This window comes from Crocuta crocuta, unplaced genomic scaffold (assembly GCF_008692635.1).
Source record: "Crocuta crocuta isolate KB4526 unplaced genomic scaffold, BGI_CrCroc_1.0 scaffold205, whole genome shotgun sequence".
Classification (NCBI taxonomy): domain Eukaryota; kingdom Metazoa; phylum Chordata; class Mammalia; order Carnivora; family Hyaenidae; genus Crocuta; species Crocuta crocuta.
The window spans coordinates 1,887,364-1,905,970 of record NW_027530644.1 but is presented as its reverse complement, the minus strand read 5'-3'; the positions used below and the strand labels follow the sequence as shown (position 1 = coordinate 1,905,970).

At 37.5% G+C, this 18,607-nt stretch overlaps 1 protein-coding gene across 2 annotated transcripts in view; it reads left to right on the top strand.

Annotated features, from left to right (window-relative positions):
* The window catches only part of DST (dystonin), a 503,880-nt gene that overhangs the window by 222,302 nt on the left and 262,971 nt on the right, over positions 1-18,607 (top strand). For both annotated transcript variants that reach the window (XM_077769079.1, XM_077769080.1), the window contains exon 5: positions 17,282-17,343. In XM_077769079.1, the coding sequence (XP_077625205.1) occupies positions 17,282-17,343 (62 nt within the window). The remainder of the gene's footprint in view (positions 1-17,281; positions 17,344-18,607) is intronic.

Sequence of the window (18,607 nt, the reverse complement as noted above, 5' to 3'; positions counted from 1 at the left end):
ATCTGGGGATATATATATATAAATATATATATATAAAAAATATATAAAATATATATATAAAAAATATATATATATTATATATATTTTTTGAGAGAGAGAGAGAGCGCACGTGCACTCATAAGAGGAGGGAGGAGCAGAGGGGTGGGGAGAGAATCTTAAGCAGGCTTCATGCTCAACACCAAGTCCCATGTGGGGCTTGATCTCACGATCATGAGATCTTGACCTGAGCCGAAATCAAGAGTTTCATGCTTAACTAACCAAGTCACCAGCCACCCGTGGGATATTTATTAACCAGACCTTTGAATCTGAAAGAAAGGCAAAGATTGAAAACTCTAAAAGAACTCTAGTTTTCTTAAGTCATGTAACACAGAAAAAGAATTGCAGAAACTATCTACCCTTGAGGAGCTTGCCTGGCTCACTCAGTAGAACATGTGATTCTCAATCTCAGGGTTGTGAGTTCAAGCCCCATATTAGAAATAGAGCCTACAAAAAAACCCCAAAAAACAAAAAATCCACAACTTTCTACCCTTAACTGTGACTCAGAATGACAGTAGTTAGAACATACACAATTTTTAAATGTTCTAGAGGTGTAACTATAATTAGAAAGTTCTTTATGTGCATATATTTTTAGTGTGCTCAGGTAGGAGAAATTAGGTTAAAATTGTTGGTATTTTATATTCCAGTTTTTGGGCAGTTATGAAAACAGATACCAGTACGTCCTTCAGAGCAGACCCCAATACTTTTTTTCTGCCTAGCCACTGATAATGTGGATCTGCTACTGTGGATCCTCAGCCCACAGCCACTGTGCTGACAGGAAAGTATGGGATCTGATCATTGATTGTAGGAGAGGGGATATACAAAAAAGCATTTGTGTGGAGAGATTGACGGCCTCTATTGTTCTATATCATCTATGCCTCAGCTTACTTAGCACATTCTCTCCTTGTCCTGCATCTGAATTCCTGGCAAAGGAGAGCAGCATGATTCCTGTATTTTGTTCTGTGGCAATTAAACTTCAAACAAGGATGCCCTCTGAGCATGGTAATTTCTGAGTACATTCTCAGTTATTTATTCTTCTTGCAGAGACTTTCTACAGTGTTATCACTTTGTATCCTCTTCTGGGCAATCATCCTTCGAAAAGATGTCACCAGTTGAGCCTCCGCCTGTTCTTTCAACCTCTTACTCCCCTTTCTCCTTCCCTCCCCGCTTCCTTTTCCGTTCCCCCTTCTCTCCTGCTCGCCCTCTCCTTCTGCAGCCAGCAGCCTAGGAGCAACCTAATCATACCTGAAGTGTTTAGCTCTATCTTCAGATGTGAGTTGGGGTAGTCTGGACTGTGTCTTAGTTTTTTTTTCTGTATCTTCTATAGAGTCTGCCAGAGTATTGATACATAAATGAATGAAAGAACTTGAAACATGTTTTTTCTCACAGTTATTATTCATGTAACATACAGATGCATTTTCCTTGTGGAAGATTCAAACACTTAATATAGATATACGAAGAATGAAATATGCAGTATATTACACTGATTGCCACTCCTTCCACCTTCCACCCTGTTCTGATGAAACTGCTCTTTTTCATGTCACAATGTGCAAGGTTTCCATTATTAACATTCTGTAGGATATGAAACATATAATTCATTCATCTAGCCTCCTATTGATCGACATTTAAGTAGTTTCAAATATTTTGCTACAGTAAAAATCCTAGTGTGCTATTCGAGTATAAGCACATATTGCTTTAAATTTCCTACAGGTGGAATTGTTGGTTCAGGAAGTCATAGGCATTTTAATTTATACTGTATACTGACAAATTTCCATCAAAAAAGTTTTTGCCAGTATATACTTTCACCAGGGTTGTTTGGGAACACCTGTTTCTCTGCATTAGTTATTATTATAAATTTATGCTGATATTAAATCTTTTGCTTCATGTGCATTTCCTGAGTAGAAGGGTGGTTTGAGCATTTCCCCTTGTCTTTTTTCTTTAAGTTTTTAAAACTTTAAGTAATCTCTATACTCAACGTGGGCATGACCCAACAGATCAAGAGTTGCATGCCTCACTGACTGAGGCACTAAGCCAGCCAAGTGCCCCTCTTTGTGTCTTAGTTTGCCATTTGCATGCCTTCTGTTTTGAATTGGATGTTCAAATCATTTGTAATTGGAAAGAGACTGTCTTTTTTACTACTGATTAATAGAAATTATTCATATATTTTGGATATTCTTGGTGTATATCACATATGTAGCATACATTTTCTCTCAGTCATGTTTTTTTAAAATAATTTTTAAAATTTATTTCTGAGAGAGACAGAGAGACAGAGTTAGAGACAGAGACAGTGTGAGCAGGGGAGGGTCAGAGAGAGAAGGAGATATAGAATTTGAAACAGGCTCCAGGCTCTGAGCTAACTGTCAGCACAGAGCCCGATGCGGGGTTTAAACCCACAAACCGTGAGATCACTACCTGAGCCGAAGTCGGATGCTTAACCGACTGAGCCACCCAGGCGCCTCAGTCATGCTTTCTTTTAAGCATCATTTATAGTGCTACTGTTATATCAATACTTTGTCAAATTTATCTGCCTTTAAAAAATTTTTTTAACATTTATTTATTTTTGAAAGAAAGAGAGCACAAGCGGGGTGGGGGCAGAGAGAGAGGGAGTCACAGAATCTGAAGCAGGCTCCAGGCTCTGAGCTATCAGCATAGAGCCCAACATGGGGGTTGAAATTACAAACTGTGAGATCATGACCTGAGCTGCAGTCAGATGCTTAACCGACTGAGCCACCCAGGTGCCCCGTGTCTGCCTTTATGTGTTCATTTTTTCCCAGGGGTTTTGTAACTTGTTTTGAAACACTTTTGCTACCCAATTATTTTTAAAGCACAATTTTCTGTATTTTCTTCTAATGGTTTCATTTGATTAAAACATTTTCTCATTCTCAAGGCACCTGGCTGGTTCAGTTGGTAGGGCATGTGATTCTTGACCTTGGGGTTGTAAGTTTGAGCCCCCATTACTTAAAAATAAAATCTTTTTTAGGGGTGCCTGGGTGGCTCAGGCAGTTAAGTGTCTGACTTAGGCTCAGGTCCTTATCTCAGGGCTCATGAGTTCGAGTTGCACATTGGGCTCTGTGCTAACAGCTCAGAGCCTGGATCCTTCTTGAGATGGTGTCTCCAGCTCTTTGCCCTTCTCCTGCTCACAAACACACACACACACACACACTCTCTCTCTCTCTCTGTCTGTTATAAATAAATGTTAAAAAAATAAAATCTTTCTAAGAAATAAAATCATAAAAATTTGTTTCTCATTCCCATTTCTAATATTGTATAATTTCTTCATGTACTTCCAGATAGTATAAATCTGAATTTATTATAGCTGTATGTTTGAGATGCATTGTCAGTTCCTTTTTTATCTTGAAATATCTCCTTTTAAATCTATGTTCATTTTCTTGGCAGAAGGAGTAAGGATTTTCAAATATGTAAAGAGCTTCTTTATGAAGATTGTAGTTTAGATATGCCAATAACCTTTTAAAATGTGATTTTTAACCATAGTTACTATCTAGCACAGAAGCAGTAGACTGATTTTGCTTTCATCAAAGCATTAGATTCAGATCTTAACAAATAATACTTGTAAAAAAAACAAAAGCTGAGAAATAATCAACATTCGGAGTTTAAATTGATATAGCCCGTAATATGAAAGTAATTCCAACAGAGGCAGAACAGTACTCATGATTGGGAGGTCAGGTATAGGCTTGAAGTATATGGGACTTTGCAGTAGTGAAGAAGCTTAACCTAAGAAATTACTGGGAACAACATTGGTAGACTTTCACCCATGGAGCCTTACACAGTTTGTAAGTTTTTTTAAATGATGAATAATTTAATGACATGATTTTGGTGAAATTTTCCAAATAAGAATCTTGCTTTTAACAAAACAGGTGCAGTGGGGTAGATGTTGTGGCTAAGGTCAGAGATGTTAAGTATCTTCCTGTAGGTGTGTAGTCCTACAGAGTTGGGTCACAGAGAACTGGGGGAAAGTTGGATTAGTTATAACTTTATACTCATAGAAATAAGCCATAATGAAATTTTTCTGGAAATATTTGGTAAGGTTTTTCAACTAAAATGGGAACAGGGACTCCCTTCCTCTTACCATTTCACCTACAACCTCTAGTTGCAGGTGATGTTGGCTAGGGCTGCATCAAGTGGGCAAGAGAATTGTTGGAGAATGAGGGGCAGAGCCCCTAGGTGATGATTGGGTGTGGGCTGTCACTCACAGGGCCAGAGGTGGGACTGGGTAGGGGGAGGGGGTGGTGATGTGTATCAGATCTGATCCATTCTTACCCAGCTCCTTGGTCATCAGCTGTACATTGTCATCAGTTTTCTGAGCTGGTCTTTTCACTGATTCCAAGTATTTATTCCAGCCAGTTTTCCTTCTATCATGGTAGAAATCTTAGAGCTTTTCCCTTGCTATTTTACTATATTACCCTACAGAGCTATTTCTGGTCAATGGTAAGGGAAACTGACTAGATCCATCTCCTTACTCTCCCTTCCTTGAACTTTATTCCACAGGACTCCAACATTTAATCTTTTCTTTCTTTCTTTAAAGATAGAATGTTTTGCAAAGTGTTGCCCAGTCTTCTTTTGAAATTCACATCTGAACCTTATTAATAAATAGAAAACCCGTTCTTGCCCTAAACTCAGATGTTACTTCTTGAAATCGTAAAGCATTGCAATGAACTTTCCTGTACTCTTGAGAATGACTGACCTGCAGAAGGCAAATTCCATCTTTTGTGAATCCTCACCACTGAGGAATTGTCCAACTCTCATTTTTTACTTTTTGTTGTTAACTTATTAAGCAGTTAACATTTTGTTTTCCAAGTATTAAATTATAATATTGAATGTGCTTTTGCAAACTGCGTCTCTTCCTACCCCCTGCCTTAGTAGCTGTATGATCCTGGGCAAGTTGTTTAACTTCTCACCTTCTGTTTCTTCTTTTGTAAATAGGCATAATCTCAAAGAATTGTTGTGAGGTTAATATGCAGTATGTGTATATTTTATGTATGTTGCTGAGAATATTACCTGCAAATAGTAAGTTCTCTCATGTTGCTACTATTATAATCCTCTTTCAGTGAAATGGGTAGGCTCAGGTTATTCTATAGGGGAGACAGGCTCTGATAAAATAGACAATTAGAAAGGGAGAGAAATGAAGTGAAGGATATCTACTAAGCAGATACTTTAAACTTCTCTGCAAAAATTGATATTTTTTTTTCATTTATGATATATTGAGAATAGAGTTAAACATCATATGTGGATATTTCAAAGCATGTTGGCAACTATTATAGTTGCAGTTTTTTTCCCTTTGCATGAGCACATTTGCTAGTTCTCTACTGCTGAAAATAACTAGTGATCTTTTTGTTACTGTTTGTTGCTTTTGAGTTATGATTTATATGATTTTATTTAGGTAGGTCTGTTTGTTGAATGTTTCAGACAAATATGAGTATTGAAGATGCTTGGTCTGTTGCCTCTTTAGAACAGAGTTTCTCATTTCTTTCTTTTTAAAATTTTATTCATTCATTCATTCATTCATTCATTCTTTCATTCATTCATGTTAGTAATCTCTGCTCCCAGTGTGGAGCTCGAACTCAGGACCAGCTAGACACCCCAGGGGTTCTCACTTCTAGACATTTTTTCATTCATGCTTAGAAGCAAAGATCTCATACATTTGAGGGATACCCCTAACTTTCCCTGCATTATTAGATTAGGGTTCTGTTGTTTGATGACATAGAAAAGAAGTGGGTTTTGGAATCATGTTTAAGATTCCACTTAGGCTATGGAATCTTAGGCTGGTTTCTGAATCTCCCCAAGCTTTGTTATATATATATTAAAGTTTATTTATTGGGGTTCATGGGGGTGGCTCAGTTGGTTAAGCATCTGACTCTTGGTTTTGGCTCAGGTCATGGTTTTGTGGTTTCATGGGTTCAAGCCCCCTGTTGGGCTCTGCACTGGCAGTGTGGAGCTTGGGGTTCTCTCTCTCCCTCTCTCTGCCCCTGTCTCTCAAAGAAATAAACTTAAGTTTAATAATAAAGTTTGGTTAAGTTTAATAAACTTAAGTTTATTTATTTATTCATTTATTTATTTAGAGAGCACAAGTGGAGGAAAGGCAGAGAGAGAGCAGGCCCCGCACTGTCAGTGAAGAGCCCAATGCAGGGCTTGAACTCACACTGTGAGATCATGACCTGAGCCAGAGTTGGATGCCCAACTGACTGAGCTACCCAGGTGCCCTGATTTTTATATCTTTAAAATGAAGAGGTACCATCCAGCTCAAAAAATTGTGAATGAAGTGAAAATATATGTGAAATGTACACAAATTCTTGCTGTTGGAATTCCCCCTGAAGGAAATGTGTCTAACATATAAAGTTGAACTTTCTAAATCACCTTCATAGCATGCATTTCAGGGATGAGTTAAACAAGTTAGGCTGGGTGTTGTTTTTTATTCCAGGGGAATTCTGCCTAGGGTGTTAGAGAATGTGATGAGCTAGTTCAGCAGTGAAATGTAACATCCTATTGGTTTGCCTCATTGCAAAAAAACTTAGAAAATCAAAACTCTTTTTTAAAGAGTTTTTTCATGCCTCATATGAACAGCTTCAAATTAAAAGGAAAAATAGACAATTTAGCTTTTAAAAAAATAATAGTTTTATATATCCTGTACAAAATAGTGCAGGAGGCTGGCTTTGCTAATGTTTGTTTAAAAGGGGGAGTTGACTAGTTTTCAGCTTGCAAGTGGGAGTGTCTAGTCAGTGTTTTTCTTTCTACATAGAAAGTTAACAGGACTCTGACACATCAGAGTTTGTACGAAAAGATTGGGGAACTGCTGTACAAATTTCTCGCAGAATGATGGGGCAGCTCATGAAAAATGATCAAGACTGGAATGCAAAGCTGGTGGGGCTGATGTGCTGTATGGGTTAGTAGTTTCACCTGTAATATCACTTTCATGTTTTCAGAACTGAGAAAAGGAAAGTTGCATTACCTGTGTTGGTTGGCGTGGCGGGAGTTTAGCAGACTGTGGGGCACCCTTCAGAAATCTCGCCAGGCTCACATAACAACTTCCGAGGCTCCCTAGAGAGATTTTTCACCTTATTGTTGTCATAGGATATGTGTTTAAATAATCTTAATGTTTATTTTACATGTGATACTAAGTGGATTTAATTTTGATTGGATTTTACTGAAGACCAGGCAGTGTAGTTTGTAATAATAATCATTGCTCTTTTTGCACATTTATTTGTTTTTTCCAAACTCTCTTGTTCCTTGCATCTGTGTCATTATATAGTTCAGCCAGGTTGTACTTTATAACATGATCATAGATATATATTTTTACTTCGTACTTACTGTGTAAATGAAATAGTTTCCCAGTAGAGGAATGTTATAAAACTTCATTCAGAAAAACAACTGGATAGTCTGTAAAACCAGTAAAATCAGTTAAAATCTCAGGAATCGTTTTCCCTTTTTGTTGTCATAGCAACATTGCCCTAAATATAAATCTCAAAGTTAGACATCCCTTACTGAAATGAAATAAAGAACCATTATGAGACTTGTGATCGGAAAATTAGATGGTGTAATCTGGAATACTCCCTTTTGAGGTAATGCTTATGGAAAGTGGCAAGTCACATTCTCCGGAGACTTAAATTAATCTCTGATTGTAAGTTGCTTTCCTGAGGAAAGAGGAGGCCCTTAAAGTTGACATTACCTCTTTCCTCATTATTGTAGTACAGTGGGAGGCTTCTAACATTAAGGAACCTGCCTTGATATACTTGAATGGGAGTCATCTAGGTTTATTAGGGTTTAAAAGAAAAAAGATTTAGGTTGTTACTGTTAGAAAACAGTATCAGAATTTACAAATTGTGTGTGTTAGCTTTGGTCTTCTTCCCTTACTTGTTTACTTTACTTGTGGGTCATAATCCCCAGGTGTTACCTCAGCATTACCTGCTGGATATTTAGTGCCCATCTTACATTTGCAGCAGTGTTTTTGAGCCTCTAGCAAAAGTAACCACAACCAAACCTCAGTGGCCAAAATACCCTTTTTAGAGTTATGTATTATTTAAGTGAATCTCTCATCTGTACTGGGAGGTAAATTGATTGAATCACCATTCTTGATATATCATGTAGATAAGAAATACATCCACATGTGATTAGTTTTTAGAACATACATTCAACTTATTCACATTCCGTAAAATATAGAACCACTTTTTATTAATTTGGAAAATAAGAAATATATTTTTTAACCGTTATGTCCCAAGAGGAGAAGAGTTTATATAATGTGCATGATCTATTAAATTTAATGAGACAGAGTAAATTTGTTAGTTTGTATTATTATGTAATGATTCAATAAAGTAATAAAATTTTGGAGTAGAGTTACAGGAATGCCTTAGTCCCATATTCTGTAATGTGATATGGAAGCTGTCTATTCTTGAATTATGAAGATTTTTTCATTAATAATATATGTTAATGTTTTTCTTAATGATTTTACATTAGGGTCCTAGGTTATAAATTGGGTAGGAATGATGTGGATACTGCTAAGAAGTAATTTTTCCCCTATACTCTGTTTTCTTTTTGCTGGAGGCTTGGAAAAGCACTGCTGCAAAGGTGATATGAGTGCTAGACTTTGGTGCACTGGTTCTGTTGTTTGCATTCACTTGTCCAAAGTTCACTGGCACAGCAGGGCCAGATTTCTTGCACCCAGTCTGTGACTGAGATGTGTTCAGCACTTGCATTTGTTTGTTTTTTTAGTATTTTTTAAATTTATTTCTAGGAGAGAGAGAGAGACAGCATGAGCAGGAGAGGGTCAGAGAGAGAGGGAGACACAGACTCTGAAATAGGCTCCAGGCTCTGAGCTGGCAGTCAGCACAGAGCCCGACGCGGGGCTCGAACCCACGAACCGCGAGATCATGACCTAAGCGAAAGTCGGACGCTTAACCGACTAAGCCACCCAGGCGCCCCTCAGCACTTGCATTTGAAAGATGAAAGTATTTTAGGATAGTAGAAGCAGCTCTGGAGGGAATCACAACACTTGGATTTTGACACATGGCTGACTTCTATCTTGCGAATCTGCTTGTTCTCCTTCGAGCTCCGTTTGACTGCCCTGGGCAGGGTTGGTCTTTCTCTCATTCTGTCCTTGCTTACATGGTGAGTGCCACATCATTTGCTCAGTTGGCATGCCCATTACATTTCCTTCATGGTAGGTGCCCTGTCTAGATGATGTTCTCCAGAGAGCAAGGCCAGTGCTCTGTCAGCATGGTGGTCAAGTACCACTGTGACGCTGGGCTCATCATATGGCCTGATGTTGGAATGGATGAGTAAATGAGAGATGTATAGAATCTACATTTCATTAGTAAGTAGGACTAGTAGCTTGCTTCTTTTTCTTTGTTCTTGTCTTATGTACTAGTAATTTAGGTGCATTCTGAACTCTTTAGTTATGGGAAAGCTGAACGACACTTAAGACACCATTATTGCTTTATTTCCTTATTGTATGTAAGGATTTATGTATATAAATAATTATATTTTATTATCTTGAGCTTGATTGTCCTTTTTGAAACATAATTCACATTATGGGCATATTTATTTGTTGAGTGCATAAAAGCATTATGGCATCTACTGTTGGGTAGGCAAAGGTGAGTGAGATATAAATGATACCCCAAAAGGGCCAGTGGAAGAATGAATACATATTTTGTGGATGATAATGTTGGTTAACAATTATTAATAGCATTGTTCTTAAGGAGAGTCATACCTAGTGATTTTATATTGAGAATTTGTGTTTTCATTTTCTCTGAATAAATACCAGATATGGAAGAGCTAGATCATGGGGTAGTTCTGTTTTTAATTTTTTTGAGGTATCTCCATACTGTTTTCCATAGTGGCTGTCCCAATTTATATTCCCACCAGCAGGGCATGAGAGTTCTTTTTTATCCACATCCCCTCCAACACTTCTTATGTCTTGTCTTATTTGATAACAGCCATTTTAAATAGGTGTGTAGTGATCTCTTCTGGTGGTTTTGATTTGCATTTCTCAGATAATTAGTGCTGTTGAATGTCTTTTCATGTGCTTTTGATCATCTGTGAATTCTACCAAACATTCAAAGATATAATAGCTATCCTCAAATTATTGTTAAAAATTGAAGGGGAGGGAATATTTCCAAACTCTTTTTACAAGGCCAGCATTACTTAGATACCAAAACCGAGATCAGGATACCATGGAAAAGAAAATTACAGGCCAATATCACTGATGAACATAGGTGCAAAAATCCTCAACAAAATATTAGCAAATAGAATTCAACAATACATTAAAAGGATCATACATCATAATCAAGTGGGATTTATTCTGAGGATGCAAGGCTGGTTCAACATTCACAAATTGGTCAAAATGAGGGGTGCAAGGATGGCTCAGTTGGTTGAGCATATGGCTCTTGTTTTCCCCTCAGGTAATGATCTCAGGGTCTTGGGATTGAGCCCCATGTTGGGCTCTATGCTGAGCATAAAGCTTGCTTAAGATTCTCTCTCCCTTTCCCTCTAATCTTCCCCCCAACTCACTTACTCTCTCTCTCAAAAAAACAATCCCAATGATACAAACCACATTAGCAAAATGAAGGATAAAAATTCTATTATCTCAATAGATGAGAAAAAAGCATTTGACAAATTTCAACATCCGTTATGATAAAAACTCAATAAATTTGGTATAAAGGGAATATATTTCAATATAATAAGGGCCGCATATGCCAAACCCACAGCTAAATACTCAACAGTGAAAGCTATGTGGTCTTGACTTACGTCTTTTGGGACATTTTTGATTAATGATTCAGTCTCCTTACTAGTAATTTATCTATTCTGATTTTCTATTTATTCATGATTTGATCTTGGAAAATTGTGAATTTATCCATTCTAGGTTTAATTTGTTGGTATATAATTTGTTCATAGGAGTCTCTTAATGGTTCTTTGTATTTTCTTTGGTATCAGTTAAAACTTCTCTTTCTAATTTTATTTATTTGAGTTCTCTCTTTTGTTCTTGGTGAGTCTAGGTAAAAGTTTGTCAATTTTATCTTTTATTTTAAAAAAACCAGTTCTTAATTTCATTGATTTTTTTAATTGTGTTTTTTTTTAAAAATATTTTTATTTATTTCTACGAGGGAGAGAGAGAGAGACAGCGTGAGCAGGGGAGGGTCAGAGAGAGAGGGAGATACAGACTTTGAAATAGGCTCCAGGCTCTGAGCTGGCAGTCAGCACAGAGCCCGACACGGGGCTCGAACCCACGGACCGCAAGATCATGACCCAAGCGAAAGTCAGACGCTCAACCGACTAAGCCACCCAGGCTCCCCAATTGTGTGTTTTTTGTTTTTTTTTTTTTAGTTTCTATTTCATTTACAGATGATCCCTGACATATTATGGTTCACCTTATGATTTGTTGACTTTACAGTAGTGTGAAAGTGATATGAATTCAGTAGGAACCATAACTTTGAATTTTGGTCTTTTTCTTAAAAAAAATTTTTTTTAATGTTTACTTATCTTCGAGAGAGAGAGGTAGGGAGGGGCAGAGAGAGAGAGGGACACAGAATCTGAAACAGGCTCCAGACTCTAAGCTGTCAGCACAGAGGCCTGATGTGGGGCTCAAATCCATGAAGTGTGAGATCGTGACCCATGCTGAAGTCAGATGCTCAACCAACTGAGCCACCCAGGTGCCGTGAATGTTGGTCTTTTTTTGAGCTTGTGATATGTGGTACAATACTCTCTCATGATGCTGGGCGTTGTCAGTTGCAGCTCTCAATCAGGCATGCGATTACAAAGCTAACCAACTGATACACTTAAAACCATTATATTTCTCATTTTCAGTACAGTATTCAATACATTACATGATGAATCAAGACTTACTATAAAATAGGCTTTGTATTACATGATTTTGCCCAACAGTAGGCTAAGAAGTGTTCTGAGATTGTTTAAGGTAGGCTAAGCTAAGCTGTGATGTTACATAGGTTTGGTGTAATATATATATTATCAACCTAAGATATTTTAAATTTTTGATGGGTTATCAGGATATAACCCCATTATAAGCTGAGGAAGTATTTTCCACTTGATCTTTATTATTTTCTTCCTTCTACACACTTTGGGCTTTGTTTACTTTTATTTTCTGGTTTTTTTAGGTGTAAAATTAGATTGTTTATTTGGAATTTTCATTGTTTCTTGAGACAGGCCTATATTGCCATGGCTTTTCCTCTTAGAACTGCTTTTGCTGTATCCCATATATTTGGAATGTTGTATTTCCACTTGCATTTGTTTCAAGATATTTTTTGATTACTCCTTTGATTTTGTTGTTGTTTTTTTTTTTGTTGTTGTTGTTGACCTATTGGTTGTTTTGTAGCATGCTGTTTAATCTCCACATACTTACGATTTTTCCACTTTTGTTTTTGTAATTAATTACTAGTTTCATACCATTGTGGTCAAAGAAGATGCTTTATATAATTTTAATCTTCTTAAGTTTGTTGAGACTTGTTTTTTGGTCTAACATTTGATCTATCTTGGAGAATGTTATATGTGTACTTCAGAAGAATGTGTATTCTGCTCCTTTTGGATAGAATATTATGTATATGTATGTATATATATATATATATATAAAACATCCATTCTGTGTGTGTGTATATATATGTGTGTGTGTGTGTGTGTATATATATATATATATATACGAAACATCCATCTGGTCTACTATATCAAGTAAAGTCAATGGTTCCTTATTAATTTTCTGTCTGGATGGTCTAGCCATTGATACTGGTGGGGTTTTTAAGTTCCATACTATTATTGTATTGCTTTCAATTTCTCCCTTTAGGTCTTGTTAATATTTGCTTTATATATTCAGATGTTCTGTGTTGGGTGCATAAATATTTATAAGTGTTACATCCTCTTGTCAGATGGACCTTTTATCATTATATAATGTCCTTCTTGGTCTCTTATAAGGTCTTTGTCTTAAAGTCTAGTTTGTCTGATGTAAGTATAGCTAGAACAGCTTTCTTTTTGTTTCTATTTGCGTAGAGTATATTTTCCGTACCTTCACTTTCAGTTTGTGTGTGTCCTCAGATCTGAAGTGAGTCTCTTGTATGCAATGTACAGATAAGTCTTGTTTTTTAAATCCATTCAGCTACTCTCTGTCTTTTGGTTGGAGGATTTAGTCCATTTACATTTAAATCAATTATTGATAGGTACTGTTGATTATTTTCTGGATATTTGCATAGTTCCCCTCTATTCCTTTCATCTTTTGCTTTCTTACCTTGTAATTTGATGACTTTTGTTTAGTGCTCTGTTTAGTTTCCTTTGTCATTATCTTTTGTGGATCTACTGTAAGTTTTTGCTTTGTGGTTACCGTGAAGTTTACCTATTTCATTCTTTGTATATAACAGTCTTACTATCAATTTTAAGTTCGTAGTAGTTAACTTTTAGGACATAATAAAAACTTTACCTTTTCACTTTCCCCCTACCCTCAGGTTTTGTGTTCTTGATACCATATTTTACATATTTTGTTGCTATTGTAGTTATAATTTTTATTTCTTTTGTCTTTTAACCTTCATACTAGAATTATGAGTGGTAAATCCACTACCTTTATTATATATTTGCTTTTCCGGTGCAATTTTTGATTTCATATATTTTTTTCTTGCTATTTAGTACCCTTTGTTTTCAGCCTGAAGAAGTTTCTCAGAAGGACTGTTCGGTGGTGATGAATACCTTAAGCTTTTACTTCTTTAGAAAACTCTTTGTCTCTTTCAATGCTGAATGATAAACTTGCTGGGTAGAGTATTTTTGGCTGGAAGTTTTTTCCTTTCAGCACTTTGAATATATCATGCTACTTCCTTCTTTCCCACAGTTTTCCCTTGTATGTAACAAGTTGTTTTTCTCTTGCTGCTTTTAAGATTCTCTCTTTATCTTTAAGTTTTGACATTTTAATTATAATGTCTCGTGGTGTGGGTTTCTTTGAATTCATCTTAGTAACGTTCTGTACTTCTTGGACCTGGATAACTGGATGTCTCCTTCCTTCCTTAGGTTAGGGAAAATTTCAACCATTATTTCTTTAAAAAAGTTTTTTGCCCCTTTCTCTCATTCTTTCCTTTCCTCCTCCTTCTGAGATTCCAATAATGTAAATGTTATACTGCTTGATGTTGTTTTATAGGTCCCTTAAGCTATCTCCACTTTTTTAAAATTCGTTTTTTTTTTGTTTTTTTTTTGCTTTTATATTTGGGTGAGTTCCACAGCCCTGCTTTCCAGGTTACTGAGCTCTTCTTCTGCTTCATCTAATTTGCTGTTGAACCCCCCTGATGTATCTTTCAGTTCAATTATTATAGTCATTAGCTCTGTGACTTATATTTTCATACATATATTTTTTATCTTTGTTGAAGTTCATCTGTTCTTCTCTCAAGTTCTGTGAGTATCTTAATGACCATTACTCAAACTCTTTATCATGTTAGTTACTTATCTCCATTTCTTTAAGGTTTTTCCTGGGGTCTTATCTTGTACTTTTGCTTAGAACATATTCTTCTGTTCCCTCATTTTGCTTGTCTCTCTGTGTTCATTTCTGTGTATCACGCAAATCACCTACCTCTCCTAGTTTTGAAGGAGTGGTTTTGTGTAGGCAATGAGCATTATCATTCGACCTTACCCTAGCTGTTGGTTGTCTCTCAAACTTTTGTGATGTTTAAGCAGCCTGCTTTATTCTTGACAGGTCCCAGTTGTTGAGATTGTGCAAATTCCTGTCAGTGTTCCAAAGGGAGGGATCTCAGTCAGCATTTATTTTCCAGCTGATTGGAAACCAGACCCTCAGGCAGCACCTTTTAAACTATGCAAATATATACAGTCCTGTGGGACCATAGTCCTAACTTCTGCTGGGCCTGCAGAACACATGATTTAGGGATGTCCTTTTAGCAACAGTTGCAAAACTCAGGGCTCCAGATAAGTGTATAAGCTCCTGTCTGGGACATACCTATGAGCTGTAGCAAGGCTGAGAGAGAGTACAAAATGGCATCTTCTGGACTATATTGTCTGAGAACTCCTCTGTGGTTACTAGCCACATGGTAAATCTGAAGCCTGCTCCTCTGGCTAATGCTCCAAGACTGATAAATAGGCCTTTTTCACAGAAAGATTGGAGGTGTGTTCCAGTTTAATGTTTGTGCTTTGCCCTGGTAGTGGTAGCTTGCCAGAAACTATCTCTTTCGTTGTTGTAGTTTCATGGAGCCCAGCAGTGCAGTCCACACTGGCCACCAGAGACAAGTGCTTAAGGGGTCACCCCTGTATGCGCTGCATACTGGCTTCGGCAGAGTCAAAGGGGAGCCTAGTGCGGTGGCAAGCCCACCTACCTTCAGTAGTGCTTTGGGGAAGCCTGGGGTGGTACAAATCCACTGATGCCTGAAGTGGAGCTGTGCTGCTGGGCACTTGACTGCCTGAGTTGGAAGAGTGACTCAATCTCAGAGTCATGGTTTTGACCCTCACATTGGATGTAGAAGTTACTAAAAAAAAATAAACTTAAAAGAAAAGATAGCTGTGGGTGGGGGGAGGATGGTGGGGAGTTCAGAGAAGTTGTGTGGGTGTGGGGCAACCCCAACGGGATGAACAAGATGGAGGGAACACAAAAATGGTGTCTGCCAATACTGGTGCTGGCAAACTGGTGTGAAAAGGCAAAAATGACGCTTAGTGGCTCCATATCCGGAGAAATTTTCTGTATGCCTCTGTACCTCCAGCAGAAGTCTTAAGATGAGCTAATGAATCTTCTCATGTGGTCTAGGTGCTTTTTAAATTGCTGCTTTTGTGCACAGTGTCTGGGTGAGTGAGTCCTTTAAGGGTAGACATTCTCTGTTTCCCACAGCCTTTTGGTGTCTTGGATATAAGCCCTGTTGTTTTTCAAAGTCAGATGTTTTGGGGGCACATCTCTCTGGTGCAAGTCTGAAAGGCTGTGATGTCTAATGTAGGACACAAATACTTTGCTAGTCAGAGAGGTGCTCCATATTTGTGAGATCTCTGCCAGTTGTTTGTCATTGCACCAGTGCGACCATGTCTCTGCCTCTCCTACCTGTCTCAGTGTGGTTCTTTTGTCCTTTGTTGTAGAGGAGATATTCAGCTAGTTTTCAGGTCTTTTTCAGAGGGACTTCATCCACACGTGGCTGTAGATTTGGCACGTCTGTAAGAGAAGGCGAGTTCAGGATGCTGCTACCCAGCCATCTGAATTCAGCCCCCTTAACAGTGTCCATAAATACGTTTAATAAGTAGTGCAAATGTTTTCAAAGGCACTTCTGTTCCATTAAAATAGTTTAAGGGCACTCAGGGATAAAGAATGAGGTGGAAGAGAGTGAGACATAGACTACCCCTAGGGAAAGAATGGAGAGCTGTAAACTGTAGTAGAGAGGGGGAGGAGACCACCACGGAAGAAGAAAGCAGTATCCCAGATGCATAAAGGAGGAAGAAAGGAAACAAGAATGTAGGGATGTGCTGCCTAGAACCAGGAAAGAAGAAGGTAGTGTAGTGTTGAATGTCGGTTCTGAGTGTTGGAAGATTATGGTTCTCTTTTGAAATAATTACTTGAAGAACCACAGTATTCCAGTGCTTTCTCCTTAAATCATAAGAACCCTTCCCTCATCCTTCTGTGTACCATGTCTGTATTAACCAGGTTATATCACTGTCTATACTGAGAAACTAGTTAGGGTGTGGTTTTTTTTTTTTACCAAACAATTAAAAACTGGGAGTCTAGGAGAGAAGCAGTGTGGTTAGTCATTAAGCCAGAGTTTATTTCAGTCAGTGGACCTGAATGTAAGTCCTGCCTTTTATCACAGCTTTAAATGTTTTGCTGAATATTCATGGTTTAACCTCCCTTAAGTCTTGGTTTCCTCTTCTGTGAGATGGGAATGGCACTACCTACTCTCCCTCTTTCAATTGGAAGACCAGATGGGATGTAATGTGTGGTCAAGTACTTTGTGAAGTTCAGTACAAGGGCTCACCTGAAGCTAGTAAGGTTTTTGTCAGACAGCTTCCTGGTAGTGGTAGTTGTGATGGAGTACGTGCAGCAGAATTCACAGAGGGGTTTGTTTAATGGACTAGCATCGGCAAATACAGCACTGGCCAGAGACCAGTCTGACAGATGGCTCTCTAACTTTCTTATATATAGCTGTAAGTTGCTAAAATTTAACAAGAAAATTCAAATGTACTAACTAACCAGTATTTTTTTTAAATACCTTGCATAATCACAGTTAAAGTCAGAGTTTTTAGCAGCTTCATTTTATGTCTTTTTTTCTCCTTCCAGATGAACGGGACAAAGTTCAAAAGAAAACATTTACAAAATGGATAAATCAGCATCTCATGAAGGTCAGTTAACATTATTTTCGCATCTTGGAATTGTTTTGCTTGCTTTAATTTATTGTGCAGTAATGTATAGCTCTGAAGCATAGTTTTTCTTTCTTTAATTTTTTAAAATGTTTGTTTATTTTTGAGAGAGAGAGAGAGACAGACAGAGACAGAGGGCGGGTAGGCGAGGGGCAGAGAGAGAGGGAGATACAAAATTGAAACCGACTCCAGGCTCTGAGTTGTCAGCACAGAGCCAAACATGGGACTCAAACCCATGAATACGAGATCATGACCTGAGCCAAAGTCAGATGCTTAACCAACTGAGCCACACAAGTGTCCCTGAAGCATAGATTTTCTGTATCAACTTGAAAGTTTAAATTCCAGAGCATTTCACATGCATTATAGACATCTATGATTATTTGGTGTGTGGCCTTAGGTAATGATGAAGGTGAGAAAATAAGTACCCGGTGATTATAACGCATTCTGTGACATTAGGAAAACCTGTAATTATTGGACTCTAAAAAAAATAACTCAGCAGTAAAGTATGTAAATGTTTATGTGTTAGGACACGGAAAATCTGTAATTCTCCAGTAAGATTTTTTTCTCTCTCAAGATTCAGACCAGGTTCTGGCCTCAGATTTATTTGGATGGCAGAAGGTTAGTTACGTGAGAATAAAGATGGATTGTAGAGACTGAAGTGTAGACTTATTTTATTTCTTGTGCTTAGTATGACCTGATATTGGTGCTTAATGTGTATATTTCTCTGTGTAGTAAATAGTTGTGGTTCTCAAATTAATATTTATTTGTGTGCTATGGGACAGTTTGAAGATCTGATTTAAGATCTCCAGAAAAATACACATGCACACAAACTTTGCATACAGTTTCATGGATCCCACCCTATAGATCTCAGCTAAAGTACCTGTATACTTGTTTCCCCTCTTATGGACAGTCCTAAAGTTGGAAACAGGTAATGTTTTAAGTCAGACTTAGAAAGAGTTCTCTCACAAAGAAACATTATTTTAAATGTGGTTATATTCTTAAGCTACTCTACTAATTGTATTTAAAACATCATGTAGCAAAGTAGTACTAGTAATGCACCTTTATAAAAGTGACTCTTATTTCAAGGGGCATATCAAAATTACCTGAGGGATGTTTTAGTTCCCTCTATCTCACTGCCCATTGACAAAATTGTTTTCCTAAATTCTGATATGTCCTTCAAGGAGTCCATGTAACCCATTTTCCAACTGAGAATGTGGAGGGAGGGAGGGAAGGAGGGAGAGAGAGA